We start from the raw sequence: 18,334 nt of genomic DNA on the forward strand, positions 1-18,334 counted from the left end.
ATATTTTTAATATTTGCACAGAAAAATATTCTGGAATCATGTTCACCAAACAATTTTTGGGGTATGTTTGCAGTGGGCTTTCACATTCTGTGTTATATAATTCTGTTACCTTTGACAGTTTAATATTGTTCTTTTCACATTTATGTTACTTATAATAAGGACAAATCTTAAAAGAAAAAATATAGTTAACTCTTACCAATTACACAGCACGTTTCCACACGATATTTATCAATCTCACAGAGGTTATGAGCCAGATAACTCAACTCAGATTTCATGCTCTGAAAGAAAAAGATGACATAAGCACACAAAAAAGAGCCCCCTAAATTACTTTTTCTATAAATAACACAACTGAGAGACAATTCAACCTAGGAGATTAAAGCACAAAAGAGCTTAATCAAGTCCAAGAAAGGAGATCAGCTCACCCTAACATACAGGAGGTTGGAGAATGTGTCCATATTTTCAATTCTGTATGGGTCTTGCTTCCTTAACTCATTAAAAATGGAGAGGGCTTTGTCAATATCTATAGAAAGAAGAAAAACAGTTCAGAAAACAACACAATGTACCTCTCAGGACCTGATGGTATTTCATTGTCCTTATTCACTCACCTCTGATATTGTGATAAGCAACTGCAATTTGGGAAACAATATAGGAGCTCTTAGAGAAGCCCACATCAATGAGATTCTGATACTTTTGCAGGGCCTCCTCTATCAACTGCAACTCCGTGTATATATGTGCCAGAAAAAACTCTTTCATCCAGGTGTCTGGCAAAGACAGGAACTTCAGCTATCAACAGGAGAAACAGAAACACACTTAATATAATTGACCTCTCCCAAACATACATCCAGGAACTATCTTTATTATCTAAAAGAATTTATCACTAAAAATTTATTAAGAGTATTGGGCGGCGCCTGTGGCTCAGTGAGCAGGGCGCCGGCCCCATATACCGAGGGTGGCGGGTTCAAACCCAGCCCCGGCCAAACTGCAACAAAAAAATAGCCGGGCGTTGTGGCGGGCGCCTGTAGTCCCAGCTACTCAGGAGGCTGAGGCAGGAGAATCGCCTAAGCCCAAGAGTTGGAGGTTGCTGTGAGCTGTGTGACGCCACGGCACTCTACGGAGGGCAATAAAGTGAAACTCTGTCTCTACAAAAAAAAAAAAAAAAAAAAATTTATTAGAGTACCAATAATGAACACACTTATAAACATAATTAGGAGGAACAGCCTAGTTGGAAAAGGGTTCAAAGAAAAGGAAGAACTGAGGTGAATCTTAGAGGATGAGTAGAAATTGAATAGAAAGGGAAAGGAAGAGAAAGAAGACAATATTCTAGGCAAGGGCAAAAATATAAGTAGAGACAAAAGAGAGTCATGATGAACGTGGGTGAGTAAGATGAGGAAACTAGCTTGGTTTGAGGAGAGACTATGTACTGGGAATACTGGAAAAAATGATTCGGTAGGATAGGTATTGCAGTGCAACAGAAAATAGGATGTAATAGGAAATGTCTGCAAAGTTTTAGCAAGAGAATGGCATGATGACATGGGTGCTTTAAGAATAAGTTTGGAGGTGGCTCACATTTGTAATCCTAGCACTCTGGGAGGCCGAGGCAGGTGAATTGCCCAGAGCTCACAGGTTCTAGAGCAGCCTAAGCCAGGGCAAGTGTTCATCTCTAAAAATAGCCAGGCATTGTGCCAGGCACCTGTAGTCCCAGCTACTCGGGAGGCTGAGGCAAGAGAATCGCTTAAGCCCTCGAATTTGAGGTTCCTGTGAGCTATGATGCTACAGCACTCTACTAAGGATGACAAAATGAAACTGTCTCAAAAGAAAGTCTGGAAATAGTATGCAGCAGGGCTTGGAAATGGAAAATGGAAACACTAGACAGAAAGCATCTGTTACTTATAAGCAATCCAAATTTTAGATGATAACAGAAATGCCAAAGGAAACAAAAACAAAAAGATGTATACAGGAAAGTAACCAAGGCCATGGCAATGTCTCATGACTGCTACACAAAGGGAGGTAAGGGAAAGGGAGGAAACAAATGTGACTCTGAAGGATCAAGACTGGGTACTTGGATACCTGTGAGAATCTATCAAGTTGGGAGGAAGATAGAGAATTTGGTACACAAAATGAGAAATTTAATTTTGCCTATTTTGAGTTCAGAGATATAATAAACTTTTGTTGAAAGTAGGCAAGACATGATTGCAAGAGGGACTTTACCTAACAATTGCAATCAGTGTAACCTGGCTTATTGTACCCTCAATGAATCCCCAACAATAAAAAAAAAAAAATGGGAAAAAAAAAGAAAGTACAGTAGGAAATTAGAGATAGATGAATATAAGTAATCCAAGATAAGATTTCAGACAGATACAGTAGCATGACTTATAACTGGATGAAGTCAACCTTTGACTTTTTTTTTTTTTTTTTTGGTTGCAGTTCGGCCGGGGCCGGATTTGAACCCGTCATCCTCGGTACATGGGGCCGGCGCCTTACCGACTGAGCCACAGGTGCCGCCCAACTTTTTTTTTTTTTTTTTTAATTGAGACAAAGTTTCACTTTGTTGCCTCAGGCTAGAGTGCTGCAGCATCAGTTTATCTAACAGCAACCTCAAACTCCTGGGTTCAAGCAATCCTTCTGCCTCAGCCTCCCAAGTAGCTGTGACTACAGGCACCTGCCACAATGCCCAGCTAATTTTTGTTGTTTGTCTTGCTCTTGCTCAGGCAGGTCTTGAACTCCTGAGCTCAAGAGATCAATCTGCCTCCTTAGGCATAGAATTACAGGCATGAGCCACTGGACCCAGCCCAGGCTTTGACTCTTTAGAACTAACAAAAGGAAGTCTATTGTTGCCTGCATTAACTACAACAAAATTAACACTATAGACAATGTCCTCTAATCATGACAAATAAAAAGAAGTTTATAAAGCAATGCCATATACCTTATTACCTTAATAAACAAATCTCCAAATCTTTACAGAATGCACAACAGGTCAGAAGCTATTTTAATATAATCCTTAATATGAGAGAAATCTTTCCTATAGCATTTTCTTTCTTTCTTTCTTTCTTTCTTTTTTTTGTAGAGACAGAGTCTCCCTTTGTCACCCTCAGTAGAGTGCTATGGCATCACACAGCTCACAGCAACCTCCAACTCCTGGGCTTAAACGATTCTCTTGCCTCAGCCTCCCGAGTAGCTGGGACTACAGGCATCCATCACAACGCCTGGCTGTTTTTTTTTTTGGTTGCAGTTTGGCCAGGGTCAGGTTTGAACCCACCACCCTTGGTATATGGGGCCAGCACCCTACCCACTGAGCCACAGGCGCCACCCTCCTATAGCATTTTTTGAATTGGGGGAAAAACCCTAACATTTAATAGTTACAATAAAAAACCCGAATGTGAAAACATGAATATGAAAAAATGTCCTAATATATCTAGATGCAAATCCAACAGCAACTACTGAGTAAGAGCTAGTCATTAGTCTTTCAAATAAAGATCTAATTCATAGTTAATTCATATTTTTAAAAGATTATGAAATTTAATGAAATGAGAAGTAATGAAAGAGACTACAGGTGCAGCAAAAAGTAAGCTATTAACCAAAGGTCAGACAAAACTTCCTCCACCTCTACGTTATTACAAAATTACATAAGCCTTGAAGCAAAGGGTTCTTCACTTAGCTCATCTCAATTTACCATCTCTTTGTCTGTGATCAAGTTACAGAGTTCTAACCAGGCTCCCCAATGCAAAGGCAAAACATGAGTAGCCTCCACAAACACATCAATGGCCTCTTTCACCAAGTCCAGTTTTCGAAGCACCACACCATACCTGGGAAAAAAAGGAAACAATCAAAGTTAATGCTTTACAACATCTTCCTTCAACTCAGGAGGTCATGTTCTAGAAAGTTCCAAATTACTCTAACACTTACAGATACAGGCCAAATCCATCAAGCTCCCGAGCTTGGTGTTTTTTGCTGAGCTCCACTCTCAATTCTCTAAGAGCCTCATTTTTCACTTGTCCTTTCTCCAAGGGGCCTAAGAAAGAAATAAAACCTCTGACCCAAAGGTAGAATGCTGACTTTGATATTCATAGATACAGATATTCCCATTAACACCAACCAAAATTATACCTGAAACCTCTGGCAAACACTCCGAAGTGGCTAATGATATCTTACACAACCCATTTACTTTATTCCAGAAAGTGCAACTGATAATGGATCAGCAGCCATATTTTGTTAAGCCCATATAATTTTTTAAAAATATGAATTAACTATGAATGTTTAATAGTCAGAAACCTCAACTAAAAAAATCTGAATTTCAGGTTGCAGAGAACAGGGAAAGAACAAGGAAAGAAAACCCTAACAACATTAGACCTAGATCTCCCACAAGGCAGCCGTCAGCCACAGCTCAGTAAGAACCAGGCAGCTAAGATAAGTTATATACTTTCTAATTTGCAAAAATCATCCTCAATCCATTTATGTTACCTGCCTGGCTCCTGCAGGTATTTAAGTTTGCAACTCTGTTTCTTCGGTCAAAAGGTAAAAGAAAAATTCTTACCTAAGCTATCAACTGTTTCATCATCTTTCTTTTTTTCTCCAGACTATAAGAGAAAAGAAAGAAATAGGTCTTTTATCAGTATATTCCCAAACTAGCAGCCCAATTCTATCTAATGGACCAACTTCAATCAACATGACACCTATCATGGTCACTAAGTTTTGTTTTGTTTTGTTTTTTTTTGAGACAGAGCCTCAAGCTATCACCCTTGGTTGAGTGCCATGGCATCACAAATCACAGCAACCTCAAACTCCTGGGCTCAAGCGATTCTCCTGCCTCTGCCTCCCAAGCAGCTGGGACCACAGATGCCCACCACAATGCCCAGCTATTTTTTGGTTGCAGCCGTTATTGTTTGGTGGGCCCGGGATTTGAACCTGCCAGCTCAGGTGTATGTGGCTGGCGCCTTAGCAGCTTGAGCCACAGGCGCTGAGCCTTTTTCTTTTCTTTTTTTTTGAGACAGAGTCTCAAGCTGTCACCCTGGGTAGAGCACTGTGGCATCACAGCTCATACACCCTCAAACTCTCAGGCTTAAGGGATTCCCATGCCTCAGCCTCCCAAGTAGCTGGGACTACAGTCACCTGCCACAACACTATTTTTATGTTGTTGTTGTAGTTGTTATTGTTGTTGTTAGCAGGCCCGGACCGGGTTTCAACCTGCCAGCCCCCTGTATGTAGCTGGCGCCCTAAGCACTGAGCAATGGACACCAAGCCCATGGTCACCAAATTTAAACAACTATTGAGGGGCTCCCACTGGCCAAATCAGAGTTAATGTGACCACCAAAATAACAAAATGGGCTCGGTGCCTGTGGCTCAAGCAGCTAAAGGGCCAGGCACATACACCTGAGCTGGCGGGTTCAAATCCAGCCTGGGCCCGCCAAACAACAATGACACCTGTAACCAAAAAAAAATAACCAGCAGGCGCCTGTAGTCCCAGCTACTTAGGAGGCGGAGGCAGGAGAATCGCTTGAGCCCAGGAGTTGGAGGTTGCTGTGATGCCATGGTATTCTACCCAGGGCAACAGCTTGAGGCTGTGCCTAAAAAACAAACAAAAAAACAAAATAATAAAGTGATATATTATAAGCAATTAAAAATGTAGAAATCCAGCTCAGTGCCCATAACTTAGTGAGTAAGGTGCCAGCCACATACACCAAGGCTGGCGGATTCGAGCTCAGCCCGGGCCTGCTAAACAATGACAACTGCAACCAAAAATAGCCAGGTGTTGTGGCAGATACCTGTAATCCCAGCTACTTGGGAGGCTGAGGCAAGAGAATCGCTTAAGCCCAAGAGTCTGACGTTGCTGTGAGCTGTGACACCATGGCACTCTACCAAGGGCAACATAATAACAATCTGTCTCAAAAAAAAATTTTTTTTAATTAAAAAATATATATATAGGAATCTGTGAGTCCATACTGATACTATGGGAAGGGAAGGCAAGGTTCTTAGAATAGATGTCAAGCATCAAAAGAATGCTAGAATTGAAGATCATCATTCTGCAGCATCATAGTAAAGAGTGCTTCAGAAAAAAAATTAACAGTCGATATTAAATTTAAAGGGAAATTTTTATGGGGAGCAGGATATTTGCATGGTCTCAAAGTATATCCTGACAGATTGCTAATTAGTTCCAAGGGAAATAACAGTTAATACACAGTACAGGAAATGGACAACATATTGACCAACTGATCAAAATTAACATTAGCAATGAAGGGTTTATGGACATCGTGTATCACCAGATGCAACACCCTGTGAAGAAACATCAGATATATCCAAAATGAAGAATGTTCTAAGGGTCAAAATTGATAGAAATGTACAACACAAAGATTGAACCCTAATGTAAACTGTGTTCTTCTGTTGATAATGATATAGCAATGCCTGTTCATTGAGTACAACAAATATATCACACTGGTGTAGGTGTAGAGAGGTAAAATGGGAACTCCAATTCTGACTGCACTAAAAAAACAAAGTCTATTAATTAAGAAAAAAAAAGAAGGGCAGCGCCTGTGGCTCAGTGAATAGGGCGGTGGCCCCATATACCAACAGTGGTGGGTTCGAACCCAGCCCCAGTCAAAATGCAACAAAAATAGCTGGGTGTTGGGGCGGGCGCCTGTTATTCCAGCTACTCGGGAGGCTGAGGCAAGAGAATCGCCTAAGCCCAAGAGCTTGAGGTCGTTGTGAGCTGTGACACCACAGCACTCTACCGAGGGCAGCAAAGTAAGACTCTGTCTCTAAAAACAAAACAAAAAGAAGAAGGGCAGCGCCTATGGCTCAAAGGAGTAGGGCGCCAGCCCCATAAGCTAGAGGTGGCGGGTTCAAACCCAGCCCCCAGCCAAAAACTGAAAAAAAAAGAAGATGACCAAGGTGACTCATACATATAATCCTATCACTCTGGGAGGCTGAGGCATGTAGATAGCTTTCGCTCAGAAATTCGAGACCAATCTGAGCAAGAATGAGACCCTGTCTCTACTAAAAGTAGAAAAACTAGCCAGGTACAGTGGTCCATGCCTGTAGTCCCAGTACTTGGGAGGCTAGGGCAAGAAGACCTCTTGAGCCCAAGAGTTTAAGGCTGCTGTGAGCTATGATGGCCTAAGAGTTTGAGGCTGCTGTGAGCTATGATGATGCCACAGCACTCTACCCAGGGAGATAAAGTGAGACTCTGTCTCAAAAAAAAAATATATTAAAAAATAAATAAATAGGGCGGCACCTGTGGCTCAGTCAGTAAGGTGCCGGCCCCATATACCGAGGGTGGCAGGTTCAAACCCAGCCCCGGCCAAACTGCAACCAAAAAATAGCCGGGCGTTGTGGCGGGCGCCTGTAGTCCCAGCTGCTCGGGAGGCTGAGGCAGGAGAATCGCTTAAGCCCAGGAGTTGGAGGTTGCTGTGAGCTGTGTGAGGCCACGGCACTCTACCGAGGGCCATAAAGTGAGACTCTGTCTCTACAAAAAAAAGAAAAAATAAATAAATAAATAAATAAATAGGGCGGCGCCTGTGGCTCAGTTAGTAGGGCGCCGGCCCCATATGCCGAGGGTGGCGGGTTCAAACCCAGCCCCGGCCAAACTGCAACAAAAAAATAGCCGGGCGTTGTGGCAGGCGCCTGTAGTCCCAGCTACTCGGGAGGCTGAGGCAAGAGAATTGCGTAAGCCCAAGAGTTAGAGGTTGCTGTGAGCCGTGTAAAGCCACAGCACTCTACCGAGGGCAGTACAGTGAGACTCTGTCTCTACAAAAATAAATAAATAAATAAATAAATAAATAAATAAATAAATAAATAAAATAAAGAAGGAAATAGAAAGCAGAGAGGGGAGAACTGTAAACTTTAATAAAATCTCAATGTCATAAAAGACAAAGAAAGGCTGTTCTAGATTAAAGGAGATTAAAGAGAAATGATAAATAAATGTAATTAATGATCCTAGAGTCTCCACACTAGACTCAGGAGAAAAGCTATAGAAGACACTGCTGGATCAACTGACAAAAATCAAAATACAACAGTAGATTAAACCATGGTACCATGGCGGCACTCATAGCTCAGAGGGTAGGGCGCCAGCCACATACATCAAGGCTGGCAGGTTCGAAGGCCCGGGCCACCTAAAACAACAATGACAACTGCAACAAAAAAAAACCAGCCGGGCATTATGGTGAGTGCCTATATTCCCAGCTACTTGAGAGACTAAGGCAAGAGAATCACTTAAGCCCAAGAGTTTGAGGTTGCTATGAACTGTGACACCACAGCACTCTACCAGGAAACAGCTTGAGACTGTCTCAAAAAACAAAAAAAAAGGGCGGCGCCTGTGGCTCAGTGAGTAGGGCGCCGGCCCCATATGCCGAGGGTGGTGGGTTCAAACCCAGCCCCGGCCAAACTGCAACCAAAAAAATAGCCAGGCGTTGTGGCGGGCGCCTGTAGTCCCAGCTGCTAGGGAGGCTGAGGCAAGAGAATCGCGTAAGCCCAGGAGTTGGAGGTTGCTGTGAGCCGTGTGGCGCCACGGCCCTCTACCCGAGGGCGGTACAGTGAGACTCTGTCTCTACAAAAAAAAAAAATAGCCGGGCGTTGTGGCGGGCGCCTGTAGTCCCAGCTACTCAGGAGGCTGAGGCAAGAGAATCGCTTAGGCCCAGGAGTTGGAGGTTGCTGTGAGCTGGGTGAGGCCACAGCACTCTACCCAGGGCCATAAAGTGAGACTCTGTCTCTACAAAAAAAAAAAAAAAAATTTTTTTTAAATTGAAAAATAAATAAACCATAGTATCAATGTTTTTGATCAATTTACTGAAGGTAGGCCAGGCACAGTGGCTCACTCCTGTAATCCTAGCACTCTGGGAGGCCAAGGCCAATGGATTCCCTGAGCTCACGAGTTCTAGAACAGCCTGAGCTAAAGCGAGACCTCATTTCTAAAAATAGCCCGACATTGTGGCAGGCACCTGCAATCCTAGCTACTTGAGGCTGAGGCAAGAGAATCACTTGAGCCTAAGAGTTTAAGGTTGCTGTGAGCTATGACACCAGAGCACTCTACTAAGGACAACAAAGTGAGACTGTCTCAAAAAAAAAAAAAAAAAAAAAAAGGAAGAAAGAAAATATCCCTATTCTAAAGAGATACACACTGAGGCATAATCTGCAACTTACTCTCAGATGGCTCAGAGAGAAAAAATTGTGTGTGGAAAGGGATAATGAGAGAAAAAAGAAAAAAAATACAGCAAATAGAATAAAATGTTCACAATATATGACTCTAAACAAAGGGCATATAGGTATTCTTACTATTTATTCCTTTTTTTTTCCTTTGTGAGACAAGAGTCTCACTTTGTAACCCTTGGTAGAGTGCTGTAGTGTCACAGCTCACAGCAACTGCAAACTCTTGGCTCTAGCGATTCTCTTGCCTCAGCCTCCCAAGTAGCTGGGCCTGTTAGCACCTGCAATAACACATGGCTATTTTTAGAGACACAGTCAGGCTGTTCTAGAAGTCGTGAATTCAAGCAATCCAATCACCTCGGCCTCCCAAAGTGCTGGGATTACGTGTGACCCACTGTGCCCAGCCCTTGCTACTTATTCTTGGAGCCTTTCTGTCAGTTCAAAATTCTTTTCTTTTTTTTGTAGAGACAGAGTCTCACTTTATCGCCCTCGGTAGAGTGCCGTGGCATCACACAGCTCACAGCAAACTCCAACTCCAGGGCTTAGGTGATTCTCTTGCGTCAGTCTCCCAAGTAGCTGGGACTACAAGTGCCCACCACAATGTCTGGCCACTCTTGGTATATGGGGCTAGCGCCCTAACCACTGAGCCATAGGCACTGCCCTTCTTTTTCATTTTTTAAGAAATTGGGTTTGGTATGTTATTCAAGTTGGTCTGAACCTTCTGTCCTTGGAGGATCCTTTCATCTCCACCTTTGGAATCGCTGGGATGTAGGCATGAGCCACCATGCCAGACTCTCTAAGATTTTGACTACTCTAAGTATCTCATGTAAGTGGAATCACGCAGTATTTGTCATTTTTGTGACATGGCCCCAGCCAAACTGCAACAAAAGAATAGCCGGGCATTGTGGCGGGCACCTGTAGTCCCAGCTACTTGGGAGACTGAGGCAAGAGAATCACCTAAGCCCCAGAGTTGAAGGTTGCTGTGAGCTATGTGACGCCACAGCACTCTACCGGGGGTGATAACATGAGACTCTGTCTCTACAAAAAAAAAAAAAAGACAAAAAAAAGAAAAAGAAATTGGCTAGGCATAGTGCATACCTGTAGCCCCAGCTACTTAGGAGGCCGGAACCCAGGAGTTGACAGTTGCAGTGAGCTATGACTGTGCCACTGCACTCTAGACTGGGCAATAGAGTGAGACCCCATCTCTTAAAAAAAAAAAAAATCACAACAGGCTCAGTGCCCATAGCACGGTGGTTATGGCGCCAGCCACATGCACCAAAGCTGGAGGGTTGGAACCTAGCCCAGGCCTGTTAAACAATAATGACAATTCCAACAACAACAAAAATAGCTGGGCATTTGTGGCAGGTGCCTATAGTCCCAGCTACTTGGGAGGCTGAGGCAAGAAAATTGCGTAAGCCCAGGAGTTTGAGGTTGCTGTGAGCTGTGACACCATGGCACTCTTCCTAGGGTGACACAATTGAGACTATCTAACAAAAAAAAAAAAAAATCACAACAAAGAATGGTGGTTGCCAGGACTATAGGGAAGGGGCAATGGGTAGTTACTGTTTAATAGGTGTAGAGTTTCAGTTTTATAAGAATAAAGCATTCTTGAGAGATGGATAGTGGCTACACATTACCAATATATTTAATACCATTGAATTATCCACTTAAATTGTTAAAATAATAAATCTTATGTGTACTCTACCACAATACAAAAAATGGGGGAAAAATGCTTAATTAAACATAGTCTATAACTGTAAGAAGCTACTACTCTTGACAAACCCAAATTATGCTAATGTAGGTAGAGTATCCCAAATCATAAATGTGAAATCCAAAATACAAAACTTTTTTTTTTTTTGAGACAGAGCCTCAAGCTGTCACCCTGGGTAGAGTGCAGTGGCATCACAGTTCACAGCAACCTCCAATTCCTGGGCTCAAGTGGTTCTCCTGCCTCAGCCTCCTAAGTAGCTGGGACTGCAGGCACCTGCCACAATGCCCGGCTATTTTTTGGTTGCAGTTGTCACTGTTGTTTAGCAGGCCTGGGCCGGGCTCAAACTGGCCAGTATATGTGGCCAGAGCCCTAACCACTGAGGTATAGGCGCCGAGCCCAAAATACAAAACTTTTTGAGTGCTCAAAGAAAATGCTATTTGGAACATTTCAGATTTTGTATATTTGGAATAAAGATGCTCAATAGCTAAGTATAATGCAAACATTCCAAAATCTGAAAAAAGTCGAAAATCTGAAATACCCCATGGCCAGCATTTCAGATAAAGAAGCTCAATCTGTACCTGGAAATGAACATATAAAATGTTTTTTAAAATCTCATTTACAGGGGTGGTGCCTGTGGCTCAGTGGGTAGGGCACCAGCCCCATATACCAAGGGTGCCGGGTTTAAACCCGGCCCTGGCCAAAACTGCAACAAAAAAAATAGCCGGGCGTTCTGGCAGCCGCCTATAATCCCAGCTACTCGGGAGGCTGAGGCAAGAGAATCACCTAAGCCCAGGAGTTGGAGGTTGCTGTGAGCTGTGTGATGCCATGGCACTCTACCGAGGGCAATAAAGTGAGACTGTCTCTACAAAAAAAAAAAACCAAAAAACAAAAATCATTTAGAGGGGCAGCACCTGTGGCTCAGTGAGTAGGGTGCTGGCCCCATATACCAAGGGTGGCAGTTTCAAACCCAGCGTCGGCCAAACTGCAATGAAAAAATAGCCAGGTGTTGTGGCAGGCACCTGTAGTCCCAGCTACTTGGGGGGCTGAGGCAGGAGAATTGCCTAAGCTCAGGAATTGGAGGTTGCTGTGAGCTTTAATGCCATTGCACTCTACCGAGGGCTATAAAGTAAGACTCTGTCTGCAAAAAAACAAACAAACAAACAAACAAACATTTAGATAGAAGATAACAATACAGAGAAAGTATGTTCATAATGCTCTAAAGTAAAACAAGTTATCCTACATTTTTTTATTTTTTTAAGTTATTCCTAAATTATATTCAATAGTCAAAAAACAAAAACAATAGATATATTATAAATAAAATTGTAATTGAATTTGGAAATTTAAAAATCAATTGAGGATTTTTAAATTAATTCTTACACAATAACATCAATTTATAGGCATAAAGAACCATATTTAGCCTAAAGCAAATAATCAGGTGTTACCAATCATCCTGTAATTCCTAAGAATATTTCCTTCCATACTGTCATTTTTTTCAACCTTTATTCATAGTAGCTTTTTTTTTGTGGAGACAGAGTCTCACTACACCGCCCTCGGGTAGAGTGCCGTGGCGTCACACGGCTCACAGCAACCTCTAACTCTTGGGCTTACGCGATTCTCCTGCCTCAGCCTCCTAAGCAGCTGGGACCACAGGCGCCCGCCACAACGCCCGGCTATTTTTCTGTTGCAGTTTGGCCGGGGCTGGGTCCGAACCCGCCACCCTCAGGCATATGGGGCCGGCGCCCTACTCACTGAGCTACAGTCGCCACCCCATAGTAGCTTTTTAAATTATTGTTAAATACATTCACTCATGGCCCATTGCTAAGCTATTTAAAAGATTAAATTTTTTCCATTTGGTTGTAAATACAGATGCTTCACTGAAAGCAGAATGACATTTTAAAATGGTCCTCACCAGATATCTGGAATACATGTATAGGAAATAGGCTTTCTTGCTATTGCAACCATGTAGGAAATGTGCTGCCCGATCATATTCTTTAACATCAAAGTAGGCCTTTGCCAGGGTGTAAGCATCCATATCCTGAGCATCCTCCTAGAAAAGAGACAAGTTTATGTAAGTAGTTGGGAATAGGACAACAGAAGTTCAAATTATAGATGCATTTTAATTAACTTCAAGATGTAAGAAAAAATGATTATTTTTATCTTCCCAAAACCTAACATATGTATAGATACATATATACTGTATACCATTTTATCTTATTTTATTTTTATTATTTATTTTTTTGAGACAGAGTCTATGTCACCCTCAGTAGAGTGCAGTGTTGTCACAGCTCACAGCAACCTAAACTCTCAGACTTAAGCAATTCTCTTGCCTCAGCCTCCCAAGTAGCTGGGACTACAGGCCGGGCTCAACCCCACCAGCCTTGGTGCATGTGGCTGGCACCATAACCACTGTGCTACAGGTGCTGAGCCAATGTATATTATTTTCTATGTTATTTTTGTATCACGTAAGGCCACAGAATTGCTTTTTTCTAAATACTTTAAAAAAATAAAAAGTTGGCTCGGTGCCTATGGCTCAAGTGGCTAAGGTGCCAGGCACATACACCTGAGCTGGTGGGTTCGAATCCAGCCCAGGCCCGCCAAACAACAATTACAGCTGCAACCAAAAAATAGCCAGGTGTTGTGGTGGATGCCTGTAGTCCCAGCTATTTGGGAGGCAGAGGCAGGAGAATCATTTGAGCTTAGGAGTTGGAGGTTGCTGTGAGTCACAGCACTCTACCCAGGGTGACAGCTTGAGGCTCTGTCTCAAAAAATTAAAAAATTAATAAAACAAATAGAAAGTCTGGGCAACACTCAGTCTCACTTTGTCGTCCTTGGTAGAGTACTCATCATAGCTCATAGCAATGCTCATAGCATCATAGCTCATAGTAGGCATCATAGCTCACAGCAACCTCAAACTCTTGGGTTCAAGTGATTCTCTTGCTTCAGCCTCCTGAGTAGGTGGGACTACAGACACCCACCACAACACCTGGCTATTTTGTGTGTGTGTCTAACAGGCTGGGGCTGGGTTCCAACCCACCAGCCCCCTGCATGTGGCAGGCGCCCTAACCACTGAGATACGGGTGACGAGCCAGTGAGATGAATTTTTGAGCAGGTAAAAGTCACCCCCAAGTCACCTGCCTACTGTGCGGGATGCCTAGGTGTCACGATCTGCCTGAGCCCTCCATACCCCCCCAAAAATAAGAGTAATGTATGCTTCACTCTTTTTTTCTTACTTATTCTTCTTGAAAATCTCCCTATCCTAGGCCGGTCACAGTGGCTACGCCTGTAATCCCAGCACTCTGAGAGGCCGAGGAGGGTAGATTGCCTCTGGCTCAAGACCAGCCTGAGCCAGAGAGAGACCCCCGTCTCTAAAAGCAGCTTGGCGTTGTGACGGGCACCTGTAGTCCCAGCTACTCAAGAGGCTGAGGCAAGAGAATTGCTTGAACCCAAGACTTTGAGGCTGCTGTGAGCTATGACAATGATACTCTACCATGACAAAGTGAGAATGTCTAAAAAAAAAAAAGGCAGCGCCTGTGGCTTAGTGAGTAGGGTGCCAGCCCCATATATCCAGGGTGGCGGGTTCAAACCTGACCGCGGCCAAACTGCAACAAAAAAAAAAGTTGGGTGTTGTGGCAGGAACCTGTGGTCCCAGCTACTGGGGAAGCAAGAGAATCGCCTAAGCCCAAGAGCTGGAGGTTTCTTTGAGCTGTGACACCATGGCACTCTACTGAGGGCAAGAAAGTGAGACTCTATCTCTAAAAAAAAAAAAAGAAAGAAAATTCCCCCTTCCCCACCACCACAGGGCCTGGCCCTGTCATGCAGGCTGGAGTGCAGTGGCAAGATCAGAGCTCACTGAAGCCACAAAACCCTGGGTTCAAGTGATCCTCCTGTCACAGCTTGTGCACTACCACACTCAGCTACCTTTTATTTATTTATTTTTTTTTGTAGAGACAGAGTCTCACTGTACCGCCCTCGGGTAGAGTGCCGTGGCGTCACACGGCTCACAGCAAACTCTTAACTCTTGGGCTTACGCGATTCTCTTGCCTCAGCCTCCCGAGCAGCTGGGACTACAGGCGCCCGCCACAACGCCCGGCTATTTTTTGGTTGCAGTTTGGCCGGGGCTGGGTTTGAACCCACCACCCTCGGCATATGGGGCTGGCGCCCTACTCACTGAGCCACAGGCACCGCCCTACCTTTTATTTTTCTAATCTTTTGTTTCTTTTCTTTTTTTTTTTTTTTTTTGCAGTTTTTGGCTGGGGCTGGGTTTGAACCCGTCACCTTGGGCATATGGGGCCGGTGCCCTACTATTTTTTAATCTTTTAATACAAGTGAGGTCCCGTTATATTGACCAGGCTGACCTCAAATACCTGGCCTCAGCCTCCCAAAGTACTAAGATTATAGGTGTGAGGTACCTGACTGGCCTATTAATATTATCTATAGATAAGAAGGCTGTCACTTAAGAATGGAGAAGCATGAATCCTATGTAGTCAATTTTAATATGAGGACAATTAATGACAATTAAGGTATTGGGGGGGGGAGGAAAAGCAGAGAGAGGGAAGGAGGGAGAGGGGTGGGGCCTTGGTGTGTGCCACACCTTCTGGGGGCAAGACATGATTGCAAGAGGGACTTTACCTAACAAATGCAATCAGTATAACCCGGCTTATTGTACCCTCAATGAATCCCCAACAATTAAAAAAAAAAAAAAAAGAAGAAGGCTGTCACTTAGAAATAACTTCCACATTGATGCTTTTGACTAGAATATAGATGCAAATCTACTTGAAAGTCATAGAATATTATGTCCACTCTACCAAGTAATCTCCCCCTAATTAGTAATCAAAATAATGATGACAAAAGTTATTTATTTTTTTTTTTTTTGGCCGGGGCTGGGTGTGAACCCGCCACCTCCGGCATATGGGACCGGCGCCCTACCCGCTGAGCCACAGGTGCCGCCCGACAAAAGTTATTTTTATTGAGTCTTATGTGCCAGTAGTTTATTGAGTCTATTATGTATCATCTCATTTAATTCTCCCAATAACCCCATTAAGTACATACTATTATTATCCACATTTAGAAGATGAAGAAATTGTGGCTCAGGAAATTAAGTTGCCAAAGGTCACTAGTTTGACTGAGATTTGAAACCAGGGCTGTCTCAATCCAGAGTCCACACTCTTATCCATTTTTCTATGCCAATCAGACAATAGTGTAGGAATTATTGTAAAAATTTTTAATTTTTCTCACCCTTAGTCGTAATTATTACTGTGAGATATCCTTATAACATTTACTACTATGAGACATACTTATGTTAGGTTGCGCTACAAAACGTGAAAGGCTGAAATCTTAAACAATAATTATGTATTAATTCACTCTAACTTAAATTAAAACACCACGAAATCTTTCAAAGTTCAAGAAAACCACGCGGAGAAAAATCACTTTATAACACCGAGCTCTTTTTTTTTTTTTTTTTTTTTTTTTGTAGAGACAGAGTCTCACTTTGCGGCCCTGGGTAGAGTGCCGTAACATCACCGCTCACAGCAACCTCCAACTCCTGGGCTTAGGCGATTCTCCTACCTCAGCCTCCCAAGTAGCGCCCGCCACAACGCCCAGCTATTTTTTGTTGCAGTTTGGCTGGGGCCGGGTTTGAACCCGCCACCGTCGGTATATGGGCCGGCGTCCTACTCACTGAGCCACAGGCGCCGCCCTAACACCGAGCTCTTTAAATGCTTTAATTCCCTCTGCAAATATTTCTGCTAAACATTTGCGCCCCTCCAGTGACAGGACACTCACTACTTCTTGAGGCACACCCTCCACAGATGGAAAGCACACTGTTAACACGTCCTTACCTCAGTAACAGGCGGCGGCGGCTGCAGCTCCGCCAGGGGCAAGGCCGGGAGAGAGAAGGCCAACTCCGCGGACCTGAAAAACCCACACAAACTCATCAGCTCCACAAGCCCCCAAGGCCAAGGATCCAGGCCCTGGCCCTTCTGACCCTGACATCTCACCATTTGCTACTGTGCAGTAGACCCCGCTCCCGGGTAAGGCCCGCAATAAGTAGTAGCTGCTTTTTGATCTCTCGCAAATCCGAGAAATCGCCGTTCGTGGACAGCACAGGCACCACTGGCGCCGTCACAGCCACAGGGACTGCAGAGGTACTCGCAGCCATTTTCCTGACTTGTGACACTCTAGCCAATCACCGACGATAATAGAGGCTGCCCGGCTGCACCAAAAAAAGGCTACCTGTCATTGGTCGTCTCTTGATTAAAAAAAAGCCAATCCAAAATCTCACTTCCGGTAACATCACGAAGAGGCGGGAAAAAAGAGACAATTGCATCCGCGATTGGCCAAGAGGTACTGAGGCGGGAAAGTTAGAACCAAAAAAGGGGAGGGAGGAGCCACGACCTCTGGGCGGGGCGCGAAGGAATGAGTGACTGAGAAAGATAAACATGGAAGTCGGGGGTGGGAGTAGAGGCAAGACCGGGTACAGAAGGAAGCGTGCCCTTTAGCGTAGGGGTTATGTGATTGGACGAAAAATAGGAAGTAAATAAAGAATTAGGTGCAAATTCTAGGCGGATTCTGTGCTAGGGCATGAGAAAGCACCGTGTGTGTACTAGAAAGGATGCAAAAATCCTCCCCGTTTTTTTTACCCTTACAAACTGGGAGGATGTGTCTCTACATGTGGAAAATCTTCCTCTCTCTCTTTTTTTTTCCTCGGTAAAGTGCTATGGCGTCACAGCTCACAGCAACCTCAAACTCTTGGGCTTAAGCGATTCTCTTGCCTCAGTCTCCCAAGTAGCAGGGATTACAGGCACCCACCACAACGCCCGCCTATTTTTCTGTTGTTGCAATTGTCATTGTTGTTTAGTAGGCCCTGCAGGCTCAAACCAGCAAGCCTTGGTGTATGTGGCCAGCGCCCTACTCACTGAGCTACCGGCACTGAACCAAATCTTTTTCCTCTTTATCGACCCTCTTTCTTAGCCCAGAGGGGAAAAAGATAGCTAATATATATTGAGGATTTACCCTGTTACAGCTTCTGCACCGTTTGATCTTCACAAGTATAATCTGATTTAGGAGGATCCTAGGAGTTCAGCACCACCCTGGGCAACCTGGGGAGACTCCATACCTAAAAAATTGGGTGGGGCTGGAATCTGGTTTAACCCTAACAACAGCATATGATATTTGTATCATCCCAATATTATGGGTAGGAAAATGGAAGCTCAGAGAAATTCCATCACTCTTCAAGAAGAGAGTCTAGATTATAATTCAGATCTGACTCCAAAGCAGCCCAGTGTCTTTTTTTTCTTTTTTTGTTTTTGTTTTGTTTTTTTTTTTTTGAGACAAAGTCTCACTTTGTTGCCCTTGTTAGAGTGTTGTGGTGTTGCAGGAAGACGAGGCCCAAGGAAGAGAAAAAGCACCCAAACATCATGTTTATAAGAGGAAGGGCTTTATTCACAGGCTAGGAGCTTACGGCATAGAAGAATTCCAAATGTTCACACTCCC

The 18,334-nt window shown here is 43.7% G+C and overlaps 1 protein-coding gene across 2 annotated transcripts in view; it reads right to left on the minus strand.

Annotated features, from left to right (window-relative positions):
• CDC23 (cell division cycle 23) overlaps nt 1-17,036 on the minus strand; it is a 30,198-nt gene extending 13,162 nt beyond the window's left edge. For both annotated transcript variants that reach the window (XM_053566037.1, XM_053566036.1), the window contains exons 1-9: nt 16,840-17,036; nt 16,681-16,753; nt 12,753-12,890; nt 4,532-4,574; nt 3,904-4,009; nt 3,671-3,803; nt 606-783; nt 423-520; nt 197-278 (exon numbers count right to left, since the gene is read on the minus strand). In XM_053566037.1, coding sequence (XP_053422012.1) covers nt 197-278; nt 423-520; nt 606-783; nt 3,671-3,803; nt 3,904-4,009; nt 4,532-4,574; nt 12,753-12,890; nt 16,681-16,753; nt 16,840-17,000 — 1,012 coding nt within the window. In that variant the 5' untranslated portion in view covers nt 17,001-17,036. The remainder of the gene's footprint in view (nt 1-196; nt 279-422; nt 521-605; nt 784-3,670; nt 3,804-3,903; nt 4,010-4,531; nt 4,575-12,752; nt 12,891-16,680; nt 16,754-16,839) is intronic.
• Nucleotides 17,037-18,334: the final 1,298 nt, after the last annotated feature.

The sequence above is a fragment of the Nycticebus coucang genome, chromosome 17 (assembly GCF_027406575.1).
Source record: "Nycticebus coucang isolate mNycCou1 chromosome 17, mNycCou1.pri, whole genome shotgun sequence".
NCBI classification, from domain to species: domain Eukaryota; kingdom Metazoa; phylum Chordata; class Mammalia; order Primates; family Lorisidae; genus Nycticebus; species Nycticebus coucang.